General features: G+C 50.4%; 1 protein-coding gene and 1 long non-coding RNA gene across 9 annotated transcripts in view; one reads left to right on the top strand and one right to left on the bottom strand.

The window, feature by feature from the left end:
- Positions 1–18,862, top strand: part of FBXO21 (F-box protein 21) — a 57,654-nt gene extending 38,792 nt beyond the window's left edge. For 3 of the 8 annotated variants that reach the window (XR_014234472.1, XR_014234474.1, XR_014234476.1), the window contains 3 exons: positions 6,698–6,788; positions 7,279–8,339; positions 9,690–18,862. Coding sequence is in view for 3 of the 8 variants with exons in the window: in XM_082355720.1 (XP_082211846.1) it covers positions 6,698–6,788; positions 7,202–7,253 (143 nt within the window). In the remaining 5 variants the exon portion in view is untranslated. Of the gene's footprint in view, positions 1–6,697; positions 6,789–7,201; positions 8,340–9,689 lie in introns of those variants that run through there. The other 5 variants (XR_014234473.1, XR_014234475.1, XM_082355721.1 and 2 more) reach the window with 5 other exon arrangements.
- Positions 1–19,920, bottom strand: part of LOC309611398 — a 545,103-nt gene that overhangs the window by 506,731 nt on the left and 18,452 nt on the right. The gene's annotated exons all lie outside the window — the stretch shown is intronic.

The raw sequence follows: 19,920 nt of genomic DNA, 5'->3' as shown, positions 1-19,920 counted from the left end.
ATGTATTTTGTTTGATTTTTGGAGGAAAGGAGAGACTGTTCACCTAGAAGGAATGCAGAATTTGGCTGTGTGACAGTCTGGTTTTGGAGACATTAACAGCTGTACTGCATGTATTACCTTGCGTTGCGTGCTTACTTTAAGCCAGGCACCGGCCTCAACTGTTTATAATCCTCACGGCAACACTGCAAGACGCGGGCCGGGCAGTGAACATGTTTGCAGGCCGTGTAAGGTCTCTGTTACATAGTCTTCGGTTTGAAAAATGTAAAAAACATTCTTAGCTAGAGGGCTGTGAAGAAACAGTCCACAGGCTGGGTGGGGCCGGCTGGCCCGTGGGCTGCAGTCCGCTGACCCCTGCTGAGGTGTGGGCCCGCCTGGTTCCCTGAGCGGACTGCTCGCAGGTGGGAGCCTGGCTGTGAAGCCAGGGACCTGACCTCTGAGCCCCAGCTCCCCGCGCCCAGACTGCCGACAGCCTCAGCAACTACCTCGCAGATGTCTTTACCCTTTGCCTTGCTGCAACCATAACTTCTCGCGTTTCAGTTCTGAAAATTTATAGAGTCTTGAGAGAAAAGAACATTCCTTTGGTGACTAAAATTGATGTGCAATTACAGAAGAAATGTATTATGGCCATTTAGCAATGATTGTATTAGGGTAATGTTAGTTCTGTAATAAATAGACCCAAAAATGTACGATGGCTTGAACACAGAAGAACTTTCTTGTTCACGTAACACGGGGCAGGGGAGTGGGTTGGCGGGCGGCCCTCACGCAGTCACCTAGAGACCCAGACCCACCAGGTGTGGCTTCCCTGAGCACCGTGGGCCACCTGCTGTCCAGCGGGAGGGGGGAGCGTGAAGGGACATGTCTGGGAGGGCTCTTGAGCTGGGGCTGGGGCTGGCGCTCACCTTCCTCCGGGGAGGCCAGGGTGGAGGAGAGGGGGCAGAGGGGGTCAGGTGGTGTGCCTTCCCCTGCGGGGGCACGCTCCCTCCCAGGGAGCCGGCCTCTGAAGTCAGGCTGGCCGGGCTGCCAGACAGCAGGCTGTGGGCATCTCAGTCCAGAAATGTCTCGCTGGCTCCTGCCACAGCACGACCACCAGCAGCGGGGGCTCCTGCAGGCCACGCTGCCACCTCAACCCATTCTCCCCGCAACAGATGGCCGGTGGTGGAGGGGGTGGTGCGGAGACCTCACAGGGGTGAGCCGCACCCGGTACTTCTGCCTCAGTAGCCGGAACTCAAGTCACCGACTCGCACCCTAACTCCAGAGGAGGCTGAGCAGTGGCCTCCTGTGTGCCCAGTGGGGAAAGTGAAAGGTTTGGGGTCCCCGCCTTGTCTGTGCCTCTCACCCACTTCCTGCCCAGCTGGGCCGTCCTCTCTATCAGTCCATACCCCCCCCCCCTCCCAGTTCCCATTCACTGGTGAAGCAGGGAAATGCAATGAAAACTCCCGCTTGGAAAAAGAATGAGACACACAGTAGGCCCTGGGCACTGGCTGATGAAATACTGTGGGGCAGGTGGGCGTCGTGAAGCCGCCTCCCTGCGGGGTGTGGGGGAGGTTGAGTGTGCTCTCTGGAAGGGACTCCCTCGTCCACTGCTCCCCGCACCCCATCCGGCCCTCTGGGGCCCATTCTGGTCGCCTCACAAGTGGGTGCTGCGGGGGCACCCTCCCTGCAAGCTGTGTAGCTTTCACAGCTCCAATCCAAGACTTTCATTTCGTTTTTCAAGCTTCTGATCCCTCTGGCAACAGCTCCCTCAAAAACTTAGCAGGCTACTACCTGCGCAGGTAATCATACCCAGAGTTCTTTTCCGGAACTCCCAAGTCCACTTTATTTCTTAGCTTCTCTTCCTGGTGCGTGTCCCTTCCTGACCTAGTGGCGGCCGCCTGATTCTGCTGTTAGCCAAAGCCAGCTGTTGAACGGGCAAGTGTCTAAGGGGCCTTCGTTGCTCAAACTGATTTCCATCCTTGTCTCTTGCCGTGGTGTCCAGAAGCAGTGCCTTTCCCAACATAGGAAGCCTGGGATTTCTGACTCTGCTGTTTTAGTTCTAAACCAGCATGTTTTTGCCTGAGCGTCCCTCTCTCAGGTATCTCGTTATCAGCTGCTGCAAAGAGCAGCCAGTACCCTGTATTCTGTCTCTTTGACAACTTCGAGACTCGCTACAGTGCCCGAGGCTCCAGCCTGCAAATTATAAGCAGCAATTTAACCAAGTATAACCCCAAACACCCTCCAGCCTCCTAGCCACCCGCCTGCTAAGCTGACACCGTAGAGTTTAGGGTTTGTCACAGCAGTTCTTTCAAGGGTTGTGTTTTGGTTTTTGGGGTTTTTTTTGGTTTGGTTTTGAAGTTCAAAGTGGGCTAATTTTTCCATAGGAAGCGCCATTTCCTGTTTGGCTGTGCAAAAACAAACAAACAAAAAAAACTGAGGACAATGATGTCAGTGTCTTCTGGGGAGTAGAAAGAGCTAAAGCAGGTTGTTTCGTGAACTTAGGAAAAGAAGTTGTACAGAATAAAGAAAAATGTGGAGGGGAGAACCAGTTCATTCTAGACTCCTTGTGTGGTTAGATCGAATTTCCATCTACTTCTCTTAAAATGACAGAATTCTTTTTTTTTTTTTTTTTTTTTTTTGAGTGAAGTAGAAAAGAATAGCTTTATTGCTTTGCCAGGCGAAGGGGGACACAGTGGGCTCCTGCCCCAAAACACTATGTGAAAATGACAGAATTCTTAATGGAAATGTTCGCATTGAAGTTGTTGAATCTGGGGAAAATTAAGAGAGCGCTTTGAATGAGAGTTTTGAGTTTCTCCTATTTCTAGAACACCATCTTCTCAGGGCTGTGGAAGTCTTTCATAACCTACCATCACGATGTGCTGATGGTCTGTCCTGGCTGTCCCTGTGCAGAAAGCTTTCCCCACAGCGTCTCTTACCCGTCTCCACCCCAGTCCTTCTCAACCTTTTTTCCAGTAACCCTCCCCACTCCAGGACCCTTTAAAGATAATTTCTTCCTAATAGCCCTCACCCCATGAAATTGTTTTGATCTTTTTTTTTAATTTGAGGTGAAATTCATAGAACATAAAATTCACCATTTTAAAGTGTACAGTCAGTGGCATTTAGCGCATTCACAATATTGGGCAACCACCGCCTTTATCTAGATGAAAACATTTTACTGCCCCCAAATAAAACCCTGTCCCCATGAAGCAGGAAGCAGTCGCTCCTCATTTCCAGCCTCCCCCCACCCCCGTCCCAATCTGCTTTCTATCTCTATGGGTTTGTCTATTCTAGACATTTCATGTAGAGGGAATCATACAATATATGGCATTTTGGGACTGGCTGCTTTCACTTAGCATCATGTTTTCAAGGTCCTTTCACTTTGTAGTATGAATCAGTACCTAATTCCTTTCTATGGCCAAGTAATAATTTATGCATAGACCACATTTTGTTTATCCATTCAGCTATTGATGGACATTTGCGTTGTTTTCACCTTTTAGCACTTGTGAATAGAGCTGCTGCGAACTGCCATGAAATTTTAATACCTCACTAAATATCCACTGAGGCATTGTATGTGTATCTGTGCTTTACCTATCAAAAGAGTAATCGTTTTTCACTCCCCCCAACAATTAGTTTTGCCCCACTGAGAATTCAAGCCCCACCTGGGAGGCAGCTTTGGAAAGAGCTGCTGTCTTTTCCTTCCTACTGGTTGACCACTGCTGTCCTATCTTGGAGTGTCTTTTAATGTGCCCACCTTTGTGCCAGGAGCTGTAGTGAATACATAAGAACACTTTTGTCACCTGCAAGTGCTAAAATGTATATTCCAAAGACCTTTTTAGATATGTGTTGCTTTGTCTTCCCTTAGTTTATTGACTTGACCCCAGAATCTCCTAGAACCTGTTCCTTTAAAGAAAAAAAAAACCTGATTAGAGAGTTATTTGCCTCTTTAAAAAGTAGGATTTTTTTAAAGTGCAGTTATAAGACTTCCTGGGTAGTGGCTACCTTCGTATGAAACCATTTCCTAAATTGTTTCCACAGAGAATTTGAAAGCTAACAGACCCCTTAAGAATCAGCTGCTAGAGCCCTGGTTCCTGATATTTCACAAAGAGAAATAATGAGGCCCATCGAGGTTAAAGTGACTTGATCTGGCTTGGGTCTCAGAGCAGGGACTAGAGCCTGAGCCTTTGGACTTGACCTCAGAAAATATCTTGCTAATAATATCATCCCTCATTATTTGGGATTTAGAACCTTGTTATTTCTTCACCGACTGTGCTGTGACAACCACCTGGCCACCTTCAGCCACTCTATTTCACTCACACTGACTTTGTTGAGGGAAAATGAGGACGTGTTATCCCTCCCCATCCCAGCAGTGTGCGCTCTTGAAGTCTGGGGAAACCCTATTCCAAGGCTGCAAAGACTTTTTAAAGGAAGTTGCTTTTCCCTCCTCTAGCTTTATTGAGGTATAATCGGTATATATTAAAAACTGCGTATAGGGCTTCCCTGGTGGCGCAGTGGTTAAGAATCCGCCTGCCAATGCAGGGGACAAGGGTTCGAGCCCTGGTCTGGGAAGGTCCCACATGCCGCGGAGCAACTAAGCCCATGCGCCACAACTACTGAGCCTGTGCTCTAGAGCCCGTGAGCCACAACTACTGAGCCTGCGTGCTGCAACTACTGAAGCCCGCATGCCTAGAGCCTGTGCTCCGCAACAAGAGAAGACACTGCAGTGAGAAGCCCGTGCACCACAACGAAGAGTAGCCCCTGCTCACCGCAACTAGAGAAAGCCCGCATGCAGCAGTGAAAACCCAGTGCAGCCAAAAATAAATAAATAAAAACTGCGTATAATTTATGTATACAACTTGGTGAGTTTGGATATATGCATAGACTTGTGTTCCCCTCACCACAATCCAGGTGATAAACGGATCCATCATTTCCAAAAGTTTCCCTGTGTCCCTTTGGGGTTTTAGGTTTTTGTTCCCCAAAACGTCAGCTTTGCTTATATGCATGTTACTGAACAACACTCGGGTCCACTCGCCCGCGCAGTAAAGCCCATCTACTGACAGCAGGTTGTGGTGAAGGAAAGTGCAGTGTTTATTGTAGGCACCAAGCAAGGACTTCAGGACAGCTAATGCCCCCAAACCCTAAACTCTCTGATGGGGTTCAGGAAAGCATTTATAAAGGCCAGGTGACGGAGGGGCGTCCCAGGGTCTGTGATCAGCTCGTGCACAATTCTCTGATTGGGCGATGGTGAGGTAATGGGCCGATGTCACAGGGGTTTTAACTATCAATCCTTAGGCTCCAGGAGGCCTGGGGGCTCCGTGCTCATGGTCATCAAGTAGTTAACGTCTTCCATCTGGTGGGAGTTTTAGCATCTGTAAAACAGCTCAGGGAATGTGCATCAGATACTGTCATCCAGGTACTTCAGAGTGGAGCTTCAGCAGAGGAGACGGGGGAGGGGTCTGACCCGGGAAGGCCCCATAGCGTTTGAATCCAGTTGGGCAGGTTGTCTGTTAGCACCTGGGGCTGAGGTGCTCCATCCTGGCGAATCCGTTCACCTTCTGCTTTCAGGACCTGGACCTCATAATATGGAAAACGTAGTCAGCCGAGACTTAGACCCAAACGGGACTGTCCTCTCAAGCCTGGGCTAGCCCAGTTCCATGTGTGGGTGATTGACACCCGAGGCGGCCCCAGGTGTGAGCAGGAGCTTGTGCACCCCAGGCCGGCTGGCATCTTCCGTTCCGTTGTGCAACGAGGCAGATTTTCCTTCCACTTTCGGGGAGACCTTACAAGGTCAGCGTTCGCACCTGCTCCTGTCTGGGTCCACAGGAGCTGACACGGAAGAGGCAGACAAATGCTTCTAGAATGTTAGATGGAGTCACTGCACCTTCCTGTGACAGGACACGCTCCCAAAAAGCACAAACATTCCACACTCGGTCAGAGCTCACACTCTGCTGAGCCTTTATTCTCTGCCAATCCTGGGGGTATTAGGAATATTCCCACTTTTACACGGGGAAACTAAGGCTCAGAGAAGTTGAGTAACTTGCCCAAGATGACACAGCTACTAAGGAACAGGGCCCAGATCCAAGCCCATCTCTGCCTGACTCCAAGCTGCTCTTTATAGCTGCTATAGACTGAGTGTTTGCATGTCACCCCCCCCCACCCCTGCCCCTGCAATTCATGTGTTGAAACCTAACCCCCTAGGTGATGGTATTAGGAAGTGGGGCCTTTGGGAGGTGATTAGGTCATGAGGGTGGAGCCTTCGTGATAGGATTAGTGCCCTTATAAAAGAGACCTCAGACTGTTCCCTCACCCCCTCCATCATGTGAGGACACAGCAAGAAGCTGGCTACCTACAAACCAGGACACATGCCCTTCACCGGACACCAGATCTGCCAGCACCAGATCTTGGCCTTCCCAGCCTCCAGAACAGTGAGAAATACGCATTTGTTGTTTAAGCCACCCAGTCTATGGTGTTTTTGCTGAAGCAGGCTGAACTAAGATAACAACTCTCCTGGTGGAGTTTACCTCCTTATCCTCCTGGAGACAGAATAAGGCAACCCTCCCATTAAAGATGTTGACAGTTTTCAGTGATGTTGCTTGTGAGAAAGTTTCAGTGAGAACACGTGGGTGGAGTTAGTGAAAGTCAGAAGGGTAGACTCAGGGCACACACTTTATGACCTCCTGGCAAAGCATGATTTCTTTGTGTGCTTATCGTCCTTTTCCCTTTCCAGGGATTAGCAGCTGCCAGCCAGAGATGTTCAGAGGACCACCTTTTGAGTCCTTGGTTTCTCACGATGGTGACTCGGTCACACGTTTATGTGGGTGTGTTATTTATCAACAGCTCCATTTCCTCCATGTGTGTTAAGTCTTCCACCTAACTTTTCTCTTAATTAGAAATCGTCCAAGCACCATTTATCATTTGTTGCTTATTCTAGTTTGGTTTTGCCCTCTGCTTGGAGCTGGGGGGCGGGGGTGGAAGGGGGGACGGAGGGCTGGTTCCAAGGCTGAGATGCACATTCTGATGTGTGGAGCTGCAGTTCCCCCGCAGTGAGCCCCATAGGAGGGGAGGCGGAAGTCTCCCTCCCAGTAGCATAGTCATGTGGTAATAGAGACAAACAGATGGTTCTGGGGTGAGGGGGCCGGGGCAAATGTTCTGTAGTTTCCTCTGGGAGTGACAGACTCTGCTAAGTGTCACTGTCTGGGCAAGGTCCATTCAGCATGTCACCCCCGGTCAGGCTGCACAGCTCCCCAAAGCCAGCTGCATCACTAGCCTTAAGAGCTCATTAGGCTCCGGCACCGTGTGACCTGCCAGGAGGAGACACAGAATGGGCGCACGCAGAGAGCCAGAATGGAGCGGCCGCCACACAAGATGGCCCAGGGATCCTGCCAGCTGCTTGCACGCCCCAGGCTCAGCTGCCCCCTCCAAGGAACTCGTGTCCCATTTGGGAAAGAGAGAGAGAGAGAGGTAATTTTCCATTTTCCTCCCCCGGGTGACTCAGAAGAAAGCAAAATCCATTCCCAGCTTGTTTTACTACTGCTGTCATTTCTCTTGCTGAGCAGCACAGATTGAAGACTGGGGGAGATTTGTCCACACCCACTCCACCTCCTGATCCGGAGTTCTTTCTGCGATCAGCTTCCCTCTCCACCTGCAGAAGCCTTGCATCTGCCGGGGGCCTGCTTGTTTGCCTGGAGACGCTGCCTCGTTGTCATCGTTTTATTTTAAAGGGAAGTGCCCCTCCCCCTTGGTGGCCCAGGGATGGGCGGGGTTCAGAGGGCTTGGATTCGGCCATACATTGCTGCCTTGTGGAATGTGCCACAAATCCACCAGAACAGAACAGGCTGGGAAGGTCACAGGAGAGAGGCTGTGTCTTCCGACACGCTCTCTTCGGGATAGCATTTGCTGAGCAAACCTGGTCTTCCTTGGCTCCAGTAAGTGACTCAGAGAACGAGGACATGGTTCCTCGCCCGCACGGACCAGGACAGGCTGTGTCTCCCTTGGGCCTAGAACCATCCAGGTATCGGGAACGCCCTGCCATCTCCCCGTCGGTGGCAGTGTCAGGCACAAAGAGGAGACGGTAGCCTCACTGGGTGAATCAGAGGGGTCTTAGGAGGGAAATCGGCTGTGTGGCCTCCCACTCTGTGCTGGGGAAGGGTCCGGGGGGAAACGGGGACCCCCCCCACCCTCGGGAGGGGTCTGCTGAATCCTGAAATTGAATGAAGGGCTCACCACCCCTTCTTTTACTCCTCATGTTTCATCCACCACCAGGTCCTGCTGAGGGTACCTGGGTGCGTCCCCGCTGCCACCACCCTGGTCCAGGCCCCTGCTGCCTCCTGCCTGGAAAGTTCAGCTGCATCCAAGGTGATCTTTCTAAAGTATGTATCTCTTCCAGTTAATTCCTTGCTTGATGGAAGTTGCAAGGATAAAGCCCAGACTCCTGAGGGCAGCTTTCCGCCCTCTAGTACACAGACTGTGCATCAGCCCCGGATCACAGGCTCCCTCATTTCTCCACACACGCCCACCTCTGGGCCACCGCGTGGGCTCTTCCCTCTGCAGGGACACCCTACCTCCGACATCGCGGCCATGCCCTCGGCAGCTTCAACCTTCTCACTTTCGCCAGCCTGACCCCGCCCCCTTAGCATCTTAAGCTTAACCCTATCAGAGCACTTGCCACTCTGGATGTTCATTTCTTGCCTGTGTCCCCCAAAACGCTTCGAGCAACTTAAGGGCAGATTCGGGGGCTGGATCACCGTGATGTGTGTACTTCCTGCACCTAGCATGGCGCCTGGCATTTGCCAAACTCAATGGAAAGTGTTCTCAGGCGGCACTGGGTAGAAGAAATAATTTTAGAAGGAAAAGAGAAATAGCCATCCAGTTCAAGAGTTGACCCCCAAACTGTTCCACGCATACAGACTCTAGTCATGAGTGTATCTATTGTTTTCTCTTCTTTGTGCATGTCATCTTCCCAGCCAGAGTATTGCCAACCTGAGAGCAGGCCCCCCTCTGTCTTTTAAATAGTGGGGCTTATCACAGTAAGGCAGAGATAGAAAACCTTTTTCTATAAAGAGCCAGATAGTAAATATTTTGGGCTTTGCAGGCCAGTCTCTGTTGCAACTACTCAGCTCTGAATACTGAATACTATCAAAAGACATTGCAGCCATGAGGGGAAGGTCCAAAGAATTATAGAAATGCCAGCCCAGACTCCAACTTTGCTGAGCTTCTGTGCCAACCTTGGAAATGCTCATCTCCAACTTCTGGATAAAAGGGAGAAGACCTCCTAGGGAGAACAATTAATGCATTTGATGATATCAATATTAAAGATTTTGTTAAATGATCTTCATAGATGATGTTAATAAATAGATGACAGATTGGGAAAAAAAAAAAAAAAGGGGAGAAGACCTGTCTGTGATATTTACAACAAGCATTCTTCACTCACAGTCTAACAGATCCTAAATAACCTAAATAATGCTGTATTATTACATTATCATATAAATAAGTGCTCATTAGCACAAAGAGAAGGCAGCTTAATACATTTCCTCCTGCTGTGGCTTCCCAATCTTCCCTGTTCACTTTCCAACCAAATGTGCAGAATCCTCGAGGAGAAGTTTTGTGGTAAAAACCTAGACTCCAGGGAACCGGGGGTCTGAGGAGCCCCAGCTGGGGAGCATTATCTGTCTCCTCACGTCCATCTTAGAGAAGCCCATCTGCTCTCTTCTGCATTTTAGATCCAAGAACTAGCTGGACACAGTACAGCATGAGCGAGGGGTGAAATGACAGAAGCTTCTGACACAAGAACAGTCAGGGAAGAAAACTCCAGTGTTGCCTTGACATTGTGCCCTCTGGCCGGCATGCCCACATGGCCCATCTCATTGACCCCTTGCAGCCTCCCAGTACGGTGGGTCTGATTATCCCCATCCTGCAGCAGAGGCTCGTGCTCTGAACCCGCCAACGGCTGTGCTCTGAATCCTTCATTGCCTTTCAGTTCACTCAGAATTCGACAGAGAGCATCTCACGTCCCTACAAGCCCCAGCTGCGGGCACCAACAGCACAAACTAGACAGCCTTGCTGTCTTCTGCCAACGAGCATCTTCAGTCTCCTCACCTTCGTGGAGAAAGCAAACCCCGAGACCCAGGTGCTTTTGGTGAGGCTGCCTGGAGCAATAACAGCCAAGCTTTGGTTGTCCGCAGTAAATGGGGAAGGGGCAGTCCCCGTTGTTGCCATCAGTGTTTCTTGAGCACCTATTATGTGCACAGCCCTATGCTGGGAGGATGGAGGCCATAAAAGGCACCCAGGCTATGAGGCCATGTCGGGATTTGAGCAGTATAATACAATCATCTATACCACACGCTGCGAGCCCACCGTGCGCCAGCCCTGCATGCACGTCTCTCTGACCCTCATGACAGCCCTGCAGGGTAAGTGCCCTTGTGTTATTCTCGTGCTGGAGCCGGGGGAATTAAGGTCCAAAGGACAGTGGTAACTAGCGAAGGCCACACAGCTGACGATGGTAACGCCTGGCCTCTGTGTGTCTAGTGCAGCGGGTCCCAAAGTCTGGTCCCTGGTCCCCCAGCATCAGCGTCACCTGGGAACTCGTTAGAAATGCAGGATCTTGGGCCCCAGACCCACTGAATCAGGACCTCTGGGGAGGAGCCCACGATCTGTATTTGAACAAGTCCTCCAGGCTTCAAATTTGGGAACCACTGAGTCATGAGGTATTTTATGTATAAATGGTTTGAAGGCTGTAAAGCACTTATTTGTCAGCAGGGTTTTTTTTTGGTGCCTGAAAGGCTTTTCATGTAAGATTATTCAGGGAACTCTTTGTTGGTTTTTTCCAATTAATGTTCCACCTATGACAAATAACAGATTTGAAACACCACTTCTTACGATTTTGTGTAGAATTTCTGAATCTTACTATTTTGCTTATAAATTGACTATATTTTACAATAACTTTTGTTTTTGTAAAAAACCACTTAAATTCCCTTAGGTACTTTAAGTGCACCAATGCATTTAATAAATTTGATTTCTCCTTAAGCACTTTTCAAAACCTTCCCAAGTGTACCATATATTCTCATACATCTACAAAGTTGAACTTTTAAATATGGCAAGTCTTAACTTCACAGTAGCATACTGTTTGCAGATGCAGTAAAATTCTCTTATAACTTTCAAGGTAAAAATCTATCCAGTACAGCAACGTGAATGCACTTGTACTGAACGGTACATTTGAAACTGGTTAAGATGGTCAGTTTTATGTTATGTGTATTTTACCACAATTAGAAAAATAACCTGGCAGTAACTGATTACCCAGTTCATATAAAATGGAATCACGAAGCCTTTCTCTTAGATGATTTCAAATTCTTGCAAACGTTTCAAAGGCTTAAAACACAAAATATACATGGATTACTTTCCAATATAATACAGGATCAAAACAGATAAAAACACCTGACTTTGCTTTACTTCATCATCTCTGTACTAAATACTAACTCCTCTGGGGTGAGTATTGTGCCATCCCAAGCAAGCCTGTGCTCCCCTCCAAGTGCAGAATGCTGCAAATTGCTCTTTGGCCAGGAATTGATTTTTCCAGGGACCTCAGCTGAACCCTAATTGTAGTCACTCTGCTGACGGAAGATTCCAAGTCCCCTTCACCCCCAACACTGGGTAGTGATCTCAAAGCCCAGATTCCCTGGGTCTGATGACAAATATCCTAATTCGTCCCCAGTTTGAATCTCCAGCCCCAGGTTTCCTCAGAGCTGCACACTGAACTGTGTCATCTGTCTGCACTGCTTCCTTCCTGGCTGAATTCTTGCCACCTGCCAGGCTCAGGACTCTTACAGAGAACTTTCAATGCACCCCACTGGTTCTGCGTCCCGGCTCCTGTTACCCTCACTCTGTAGCATCCCAGAGAGGGAAGTGGGCAATGCGAGGTGAGGACAAGGAAGAAGGACTTTCCAGAAAGGAGAATTTAGGACTGGTCGTTGGATGATGCACCAACAGGAGATGGGAAAACTTGTGAGGTGAGGGGAATTCATTCTAGTCCAGTAAGTAAACTAGCAGCTGGGCACACTGTTTCCTCTCCCCCAACCCCCTGAGCAGCTTCAACCCCTAGTGGGAGCATCACATTTGAGATGCTCTGCTTCTGTCATCTTTGCAGGATGTGATGAGGCCTGAAATGGAGTGAGGAGCCCCCTTGATAACTGGGAACCGCCAGACTGGAGGGGCCGGGAAGAGGCTGCACCCTGGGGGTCGTGTCACTGTGCTTTCTCTGGTCCTTACTCCCTCCTGGAGCCAGCAATAGGCACTGGCCCTGCAGTGAGTTCAACCAAGTGTGGTCTCCCCTCGCAGATGTGAAAAAAATGTGGGAAACACCTGGATCAAGTCCCCAGATGGTGCTTCACGACGCTGGGTGGGTTATTCCATAATGTTTATGGGGTTGGGGGCTAGGGGAGTAGGTGGAGATCAGCGTCATTCTGATTCTCCTGGACACCTCCTCCTGGCGAGGACATCAGCCGAGCCTCAGCGTCCGAGGGAGACATTCATGCAACCAAACAACCAGCATGAGTCCCCAGAGGATCTGTGCCGAAGATGATACCCCAAGAGGTCGGTGGGGAGACCCAGGAAAAGATGTGAGCGTTCCCAGCCTTGGCACATCTTGGACATCAGTTGGTCTTGGAGGGGGCTGCCTCATCCAGGGGGCTGAAGATGGCCCCCCACCCTGGTGGGGCCAGTAGGAGGTGAGGGACCGTGCCTTCAGAAAAGCCATGTCATTTAATCCTCATGCTACTCTTCAGAGTGGATGCTGTTATTATCAACCCACTTTACAGATGAAGAAAGAGGCTCAGCGACGGGGCACTCCAGGTCTCAAGGGGGAAAGAAACAGATGGCGGAGGAAGATGGCTCCCCCGGGGGGGATGGAGTGGGCCGATTTTCGTTGGGTCACAGGTTCAGAGAGGCTGGGAGCCCCACGGGCCTGGATGGCGTCTGATTCCACCCCCGCATGCCCTAGGGGGCAGCAGAGCGTCGTAACTGCCCGCGCTTTGCAGTGGACCAGACTCAGGTTCAAGCTAAGCTTCTGTTACTAACCAGCGTGGGCTGGTCATTTAGCCTGGAGGCGGGGGCCTCCGTTTCCTGTGGGTGGATGGAGGGACGAGGACCTCCGCGGAGCGTGCTTGCTCATCACTACGTCAGGAGCAGCACAGACCCTGCAGGGCTCACCTGCCCTGCTCCAAGACTCAGTGACTAAGGTCTAGTCACCTTCACAGCAGCGCAGCATCCAGAAGCTGTGGGTATCCTGGTTACCCAGAGGCAAAGAGAAGCAGAGTGACTTCCTCGTGGTCACGTGACCTGTAAGTGGCAGAGGCAGGATTTGAACCCAGGTCTTTCAGCTGCACTGTGACCACGGCACTGTACCTGCCTCCGAAATCACTCACACGCAGCTCAACACACACAATGCACGCCCCTGTTTGCTGTTAGTACTGAAGGGCTGCGCGCAGGTTCAATCGATGGAAGTGATCATTGCTGATATTACGACATTATCTACAAGTTTCCCCGGGGCGGAAGGTGCGCCCACCCCAGAGACGCTTCGAACATTCTGCCTACAAGAAAGAAGTATTTAACCAGCGCCCGGCAGGCTGCGAGTTTCTAAGTGATTTATAAAAAGCCTGCTGAAGTCTAGAGACTTCTAACAGGCGGAGGTGTGTTCTCCAGACTAAGAATAGCAGCTGAGGCCTGACGGGAGAAGCTTTCTGGTGACATAAGAGCAGAGCAGCCTGGGGGGATGTGGGTTTTCTCCAGCTTGGTAACAGCTGCCGGTACAGCGTCACCGCCTTTCCCCCTCAGAGGGATGCACTGAGCCGAAGGAATTCGTTGAAGGTGTAGCAACGGGGCCGGGTGACCCCCAAGATGGGGTTTCTGATCTGTCACTTCTCCACCTCCTCACCACCCCCACCGTTTTCTGGACGCTGGCCACCGGACCAGTAAGATGGGGATAGAGAGCAGGGGTCAGCAGGGGAGAGGGCGGGGCGGTCCCTGGCCAGCTCTGGGTTTAGATGCTTCCCGGGCAGTGAGAGGGCACAGGTGCCTCCGTCCTGCTGGCCCCGGCCTCACCGGCACCTGAGGGGCCTCTGACACGTGCAGACCCCAGCCCCTCACCCCAGCCCACTGCACCAGACGCTCTGGGGGATTCTTACACACACCCGAGTGTGGGAAGTCCTGCCGTTTAAGGGAAGCAGAACTCCAGTCCAGAACTTGCTCCAAGTCCCGGCAGGTAACTGCTGACTTTTTCTGAAGTTAATAAATTCTGGGGAGAGATTAAGTACAAAGATTAGGTCAACCTAAGGTTAAATTATGGTTCCCCGCCAGGAGCTGTGAGCTTTTAGTGGAAGTATTAGAGGGATTGGGGCAAGGGGAGGAGAAAGAAAAGGAAAAGGGAACAGTTTAAACTTAAAATATCTTTAAAATTGTGCCTTGCCATACTTAGACGCTCGTGCGCGGTATGTTACTGGACGTTTGCATGTTTAGATGTTATGCGTATTTCCTGCACAGGGTTGTGTGCATAAACCTATAAGGACCAGACTTTATGGTCACTAGAGGATTTTTGAGGATGACTGTGGCTGCACGTGATGTTGACCTTGCACCCTGGCTCCAGGAAACAGCCCCCCAAGAGGGGAGGGGCCTCTGCTGTCAGGCAACCCTCAGGCCTCACCCGGCACCTCCGGAGGGTCCTGGCTCCTCAGCCCTGGAGTGCGCAGCGCAGGAGCTGAGCCCACGCGGCTCCCCGTGGATTTCAGGGCAGCCCCAGTGCTGTCTCACTTGTGCCCTCACCGTCTGCCCTGGCCTCCCGGGTCCCCTGGGAGGGATGCCTCCTTCTGGAAGACCCTGCTCCTGAACCCCCCACCAGCACAGACTCTCCTGTTCCTGCTGACCGGCAAGCCCAGGGGCCCCATGGTGGTGAGTTCACTCCTGTCCCCACCTGCCTCCCTCTCCCCAGAAATCCACAGGCCTCCCCTCACCCTGTGACAGCTGGTGGCTGGGCTTGAGGTCCAGGGCCCTGTCTATGCTCCCTCCCTCTTTGGGGTTTAGACCTATGTGACCTTGACCCTCTGAGCTTCCTCCCTGGTGAAAATGAAAGGGTCGAGCCTGCCAATTCCAAGGGGCTCTTTAATCCCCCCACTGGAGCCCCCCAACTTGGCTCCTGCCCACTGCAATGTGAGGAGGGAGGGGGGCTCCTCTTCCCCGGTTTCTCCCCCCAGCAGCCCCTCTGCCAGGTCAAAACACTAAACCCTGTCCAGGAGTTTCACCTGCCTCTACGTGCAGTGGGGGACCCAGAAGCCCCCAAAGCACCTTTCTCTCCCCCCACCCCACGCTGGAGTCTCTTGGGCAGAGGAGATCCTTCCTCTGTGTAAAGAGCCTTGAAAGAGAAGCTGGGAACCTGTCGTTCCTTCACATCCACATCTTTCTCCATGAAGGGTAGAGCTGGATCTGGTTCCCATCTCGGCTGTCCACAGCCAGCCCTGGGAGGGCTGCGGAGACAGCTGAGGGTGGACATCTGGGAAGCGTGCCCAGTCAGCGGGAGCGGCCTGGGCACTGCCAAGTCAGCACAGCCTGGGGAGGGGGGCGCGCGGCGGGGCACCTGGGCCCACCTCTTACCTCCACCCTCACCCCCACCCCGCCCCGGCCTGCCTTTGCCCTCTGTCTGCCCCTGCTGGCCCAGATGGTAGGTGCCTGCTGCATCCTGTCCCATATAAGCCCCAAATTGTCAGCTGTGCTGACTCTGAACCCCAGCATATATTTATCACCCTGCCTCCCAGGCCTTCAGCCGGGTCCCACAGGTACTTGCAGCCATCCCAGGAGGGAGGGGAGGCAGGGAGGGAGGGAGGGAAGAGGTGGCTGTGCCTGCCCCCACTCCCACCCCCTGGCTGGGGAGGTGCTAAGATGAACCAGGTGGCAGGATCCCAGCCAGTGGTACTGCCCTGCTGGTTAGTTCATGGTCCCGCAGGTGGCCGGCTCAGCATCCAATCCCAGCCCTGTCACCTCCTAGCCATGTCACCCTTGCTGAATCCTCTCTATAAAGATGGGATTGTGGACCCATTATACAGATGAGGACATCAAGGTTCAGAGCTTCAAAGGAACCAGCCCAAGGCCACACCACCCAGGGAGTGGCAGAGCTGGGATGCAACTCAGATCTGAATCCGTCTCCTGCAGCACACCATCACCCAAGGTTAGCTTCAAAGATCAGGGTGCCTCAGGTGAGAAAGGATTGTTTAAAAGATAACCAAAAGCAGGACAGAAAACCCAGAGATAAACCCACGCACATGTGGTCACCTTATCTTTGATAAAGGAGGCAAGAATATACAATGGAGAAAAGACAGTCTCTTCAGTAAGTGGTGCTGGAAAACTGGACAGGTATATGTAAAAGAATGAAATTAGAACACTCCCTAACACCATACACAAAAATAAACTCAAAATGGACTAAAGACCTAAATGTAAGGCCAGACACTATAAAACTCTTAGAGGAAAACATAGGCAGAACACTCTATGACATAAATCACAGCAAGATCCTTTCTGACCCACCTCCTAGAGAAATGGAAATAAAAACAAAAATAAACAAATGGGACCTAATGAAACCTAAAAGCTTTTGCACAGCAAAGGAAACCATGAACAAGACGAAAAGACAACCCTCAGAATGGGAGAAAATATTTGCAAATAAAGCAGCTGACAAAGGATTAATCTCCAAAATTTACAAGCAGCTCACGCAGCTCAATATAAAAAAAACAAACAACCCAATCCAAAAATGGGCAGAAGACCTAAATAGACATTTCTCCAAAGAAGATATACAGATTGCCAACAAACACAAAAAAGTATGCTCAACATCACTAATCATTAGAGAAATGCAAATCAAAACTACAATGAGGTATCATCTCACATCAGTCAGAATGGCCATCATCAAAAAATCTACAAACAATAAATGCTGGAGAGGGTGTGGAGAAAAGGGAACCCTCTTGCACTGTTGGTGGGAATGTAAATTGATACAGCCACTATGGAGAACAGTATGGAGGTTCCTTAAAAAACTAAAACTAGAACTACCATACAACCCAGCAATCCCACTACTGGGCATATACCCTGAGAAAACCATAATTCAAAAAGAGACATGTACCACAATGTTCACTGCAGCACTATTTACAATAGCCAGGACATGGAAGCAACCTAAGTGTCCATCAACAGATGAATGGATAAAGAAGATGTGGCACATATATACAATGGAATATTACTCAGCCATAAAAAGAAATGATATTGAGTTATTTGTAGTGAGGTGGATGGACCTAGAGACTGTCATACCGAGTGAAGTAAGTCAGAAAGAGAACAACAAATACTGTATGCTAATGCATATATATGAAATGTAAAAAAAAAAAATGGTTTTGAAGAACCTAGGAGCAGGACAGGAATAAAGACACAGACAGAGAGAATGGACTTGAGGACACAGGGAGGGGGAAGGGTAAGCTGGGATGAAGTGAGAGAGTGGCATGGACGTATATACACTACCAAATGTAAAATAGATAGCTAGTGGGAAGCAGCCGCATAGCAGAGGGAGATCAGCTCAGTGCTTTGTGACCACCTAGAGGGGTGGGATAGGGAGGGTGGGAGGGAGACTCAAGAGGGAGGGGATATGGGGATATACGTATAGCTGATTCCGTTTGTTATAAAGCAGAAACTAACACAACGCAATGCAATTATACTCCAATAAAGATGTTAAAAAATATATTATCAATAAAAAAATAAATAAATAAAACAAATAAAAGATAACCAAAAGGACACCTTTAATTCAAAATTCAAATTGGGGATGATTCTTCTCTGATTCCATTCACGCTGAAACCAAGAGACCAAGACATATGAGACCGGCATAAGGAGCTTAAACGAGCTTAAGGGAAAAGCTGTTTCAGAGTCAAGACACTGGTGTAGCCGTTTCTGGGGTTTCCCTCCCTGGACGTAATTTACAAGAGCTGCACCAATCCTTACTTGTTTGAAGTGGTTAGGTGTGGTCTGCTCTAAGTCAAAGGCCAAGCAAGATGGCACTTGGAATCCCTGTAACTTTCATAGGGTCAGTGGTCCCCAAATTAAGAAAAGTGTTTTGTTGCTCGCAGAACATTGCCAACCCTTTGGAGACCCCCCAAGCTAAGTGATCAGAGGGCCAGGAGAGCAATACGGGTGAACTGCCATTTACACAACTGCATATATGTATTCTGATTCTGGTTTACCATCCATTCTGAACACCTTGGTTTTCCCATCAATAAAATGGGCAGGACTTCCCTGGTGGCACAGTGGTTAGGAGTCCACCTGCTAGTGCGGGGGACACAGGTTCGAACCCTGGTCCTGGAGGATCCCACATGCTGCAGAGCAGCTGGACCCGTACGCCACAACTACTGAGCCTGCGCTCTGGAGCCTGCGAGCCACAACTACTGAAGCCCGTGTGCCCGGAGCCCATGCTCCGCAGCAGGAGAAGCCACCGCAATGAGAAGCCTGCACACCGCAACAAAGAGTAGCCCCCGCTCACTGCAACTAGAGAAAGCCCGTGTGCAGCAACGAAGACCCAACGCAGCCAAAAATAAATAAATAAATTTATTTTAAAAATTAAAAAAAAAAAAAAAGGGCATGTATTGGGTACCCAGTAGTGTACGCACTAATGATGATGGTCTGTTCCTATCTTTTTCCTTCCAGACTCTGAGGTCAGAAACTGACTACCTCACTGTAGTATCTGAATTCCTGGCACTCAGTAGTGAATGAGTGAATAGATGAATGAATGGACAAATGAACATATGAATCATAATAACAGCCTACTGTGTAGTGGTGTGCTGAGTTGTCTCAGACCAGCTTGCAAGAACAAATTATTAAACATTCAGGAATTTTGCAAGCCCATTGTTCAATTATTGGTCGCTTGAAATTGACCATGGTGGGAGTATTTACAACAGGGAAATTGGCAATGTTGCAAAGTAGAGCTTCCCCTCTGTTTTCTCAGGGCCTGTTTACCTGCACCCCACTGGATAGCACTTCCTGTGTCAGGCACTGTTTTAAGCCCTTTAGATATATGAATCCACATTTAACCCTCATAAACATCATGAAGAGGGCACCATTGTTATTCCCACTTTACAGATGGGAAACTGAGGCCCAGGGAGGCAAAGCCACTTGCCCAAGTGTGGTTCGGTAGTCTGTTTCCCTTAGACGAATGAAGACCATCCTCACCATCTCTGGGCTCAGCTGCCCTTGGTGGCCTCACAGGTACCAGCCATTCTCACCACAGCCACTGTTTGTAATCAGCTCCTCTGGGAGAAGAGAGGCAGTTGCCTGGTGACCAAAGTGTTCCCTAGCTCTCCGAAGGTCACATTGAGTGAGGGGGAGGATAAAGATCACCACACAGGGTGCCCCCTCTTCCAGGGCTCCAGACAACTGATCCAATCAGCCCAGCCAGACCCCACGCAGCGCTCCAGACCTCCTTGGTGCTCTGACGCCATTAGCAGGATTGAATTAAAGGCCTGACGCCCTGGAACAGTGGCAGCAGGCTTTGTGTGCAGAGAGCCCTGCCGTGTGTGTGCGTCACTGCCAGAGAAGGAGGCAAAGCCCAGGCAGAGGGTGGGTGACCGCAGGGCCCCCAAACCTCACAGGTACTTCTGTCCAGCCAGTATTTGCCTCTGGCATGTCCCTTTGGGACCACAGTTTGGGACAGTCATGGACTCCCCAAAGCTCAGCTTAGGGATTAACAGAGTCTCTCCAGCGGCCATTCCAGCTCGAACAGTCCAGATCTCTGCGGGGCCTTGTTTACCCCGCTGCGTTGTCACCTCCTGTGTGTCTGTCTCCCACTCCTCCAGGACTCTCTTAGGAGCAGAAATGTGGCTCCAGGCCCCAGGCAGTCCCCTGTACACAGCAGGCCTTCGATAAATGGGCGATGAATCAATGAATGAACAAGCAAGCCTG

This window comes from Balaenoptera borealis (assembly GCF_965194805.1).
Source record: "Balaenoptera borealis genome assembly, chromosome: 14".
NCBI lineage: Eukaryota > Metazoa > Chordata > Mammalia > Artiodactyla > Balaenopteridae > Balaenoptera > Balaenoptera borealis.
Note: the sequence above shows the minus strand (reverse complement) of the source record. Positions and strands in the feature narration are given on the sequence as shown.